General features: G+C 31.3%; 2 protein-coding genes across 2 annotated transcripts in view; both read right to left on the bottom strand.

Moving 5' to 3' along the window:
* LOC119591816 (zinc finger protein 513-like) overlaps positions 1-1,513 on the bottom strand; it is a 72,589-nt gene that overhangs the window by 34,043 nt on the left and 37,033 nt on the right. The window lies entirely within an intron of this gene.
* LOC119592098 (protein krueppel-like) overlaps positions 1,243-1,513 on the bottom strand; it is a 5,124-nt gene continuing 4,853 nt past the window's right edge. Inside the window, exon 3 of the mRNA XM_037940919.1 lies at positions 1,243-1,382. Coding sequence (XP_037796847.1) covers positions 1,379-1,382 — 4 coding nt within the window. The 3' untranslated portion in view covers positions 1,243-1,378. The remainder of the gene's footprint in view (positions 1,383-1,513) is intronic.

Below are 1,513 nucleotides of genomic sequence, written 5' to 3'. Positions count from 1 at the left end.
TCTGCTATTCCCAATATTTTCACATACTGTTCACATTAATCTGCTGTTTCTTGTCTGAATTCAGTTTAAAAAAGGAAATATTTCTCCAAAAAGGTGACTACATACCTAGAACTGTAAAGAGTTCTTGGTCATTATACAAAGTCAATATACAATATCACTCACCAACCAATTCAACAGAACAGATACAAAGATTTTCTTAATTATTCATTACTACCATTTCAGGCATTTCTTTAAAACTCAGTTTGAATAATATACACTTTTTATTTTATAAATACATTTCACGGCAAGATATTGTAATACCTAAACAATATATTCCCTTCTCTTTACTATGCTAAATTTTGTAATAAGAAAAACAAGAATATGATATAGCTATTCAAATATTTGTAACAATGTTATATCTTATCACTGCTAATAATCCTTGAATTTTAGTTACTTTTCTTCTTATAGACTAAAAATAGAAGCTCCTACTAGTAAATCTAATGAACATTTGTGATGACAACAACATGGTTTCACTTAAAACACACTTTGTGAGCTTCAACAGATATCACCAGTGGGAAGAATAATTCCATTGTGATTAAGTAAATCAAGTTTATATCCATTAGATAATGCATTTTTCTTCACAAAATTCATAACTTGTATTATATATTTTTAATTGCAGTTAACAATTTACTGATGGGGTTCATAATAATAAATACTCATTATCTTATGATCACTTTTCAAGTTTGTAACAGAATTTTATTTAAAAATAAAAAGATAATAAATTCTATTTATCAATAAATTAAGTACAACTTAAGAGAAAATATTGCATGCAAATTTCACCAACCAACTATTATTTTCTAACATAAATGTTTCTTTTAAATCAAAATAAATGCTTTTTATACTTGCTTCCCCTGAGCCAGTAAATCAAAGTAAAATGTCTTTTAATATGTTCAGCATAAGAGCTACATGTAACTTAGTCAAAAACGTGAGTTAACATTTTACAGGCCACAAAAGCCTAATTCATGTTCAAGTTCATCTAGTTGTGCTGGGAAAAAAGTTCAGAAATTCAAAGTGTTCACTGAATGTTTTATAACATGTCTTTTTAATCTCTTTTTATTGATGGCACTATAAGGACAGTATGGACAAGAGAAAGGCCTTTCTCCAGTATGGGTTCGAATATGATCTTCCAGAGTCTGTTTTGTTACTGCACTGTAGGAACAATGATCACACGCATATGGTTTCTCTTTTGTATGAGTGCACAAATGGTTCTTGAGATTAGTTGTGACAGTAGTGGTGTAGGGGCAGTATGGACACTGACGCAACTTGGCGACAGAAGGTGTGGTCTTTTCACCCCCTGTGGCGCCTCTCCCAACTGCCATCTCATAGCCTGAGCTCAGCCTCACCTGTTGAGGACAGCTGCCTTACTCAAAACTCATATATTTCAGATGTGTGTTATCATTACCAATTAGTACAATTCATGTTTATTTATCCCAGAAAATGGAAAAATGTGAAAGAAAGGGCAGAAAGTGAATGA

This window comes from Penaeus monodon, chromosome 29 (genome assembly GCF_015228065.2).
Source record: "Penaeus monodon isolate SGIC_2016 chromosome 29, NSTDA_Pmon_1, whole genome shotgun sequence".
NCBI lineage: Eukaryota > Metazoa > Arthropoda > Malacostraca > Decapoda > Penaeidae > Penaeus > Penaeus monodon.
Note: the sequence above shows the minus strand (reverse complement) of the source record. Positions and strands in the feature narration are given on the sequence as shown.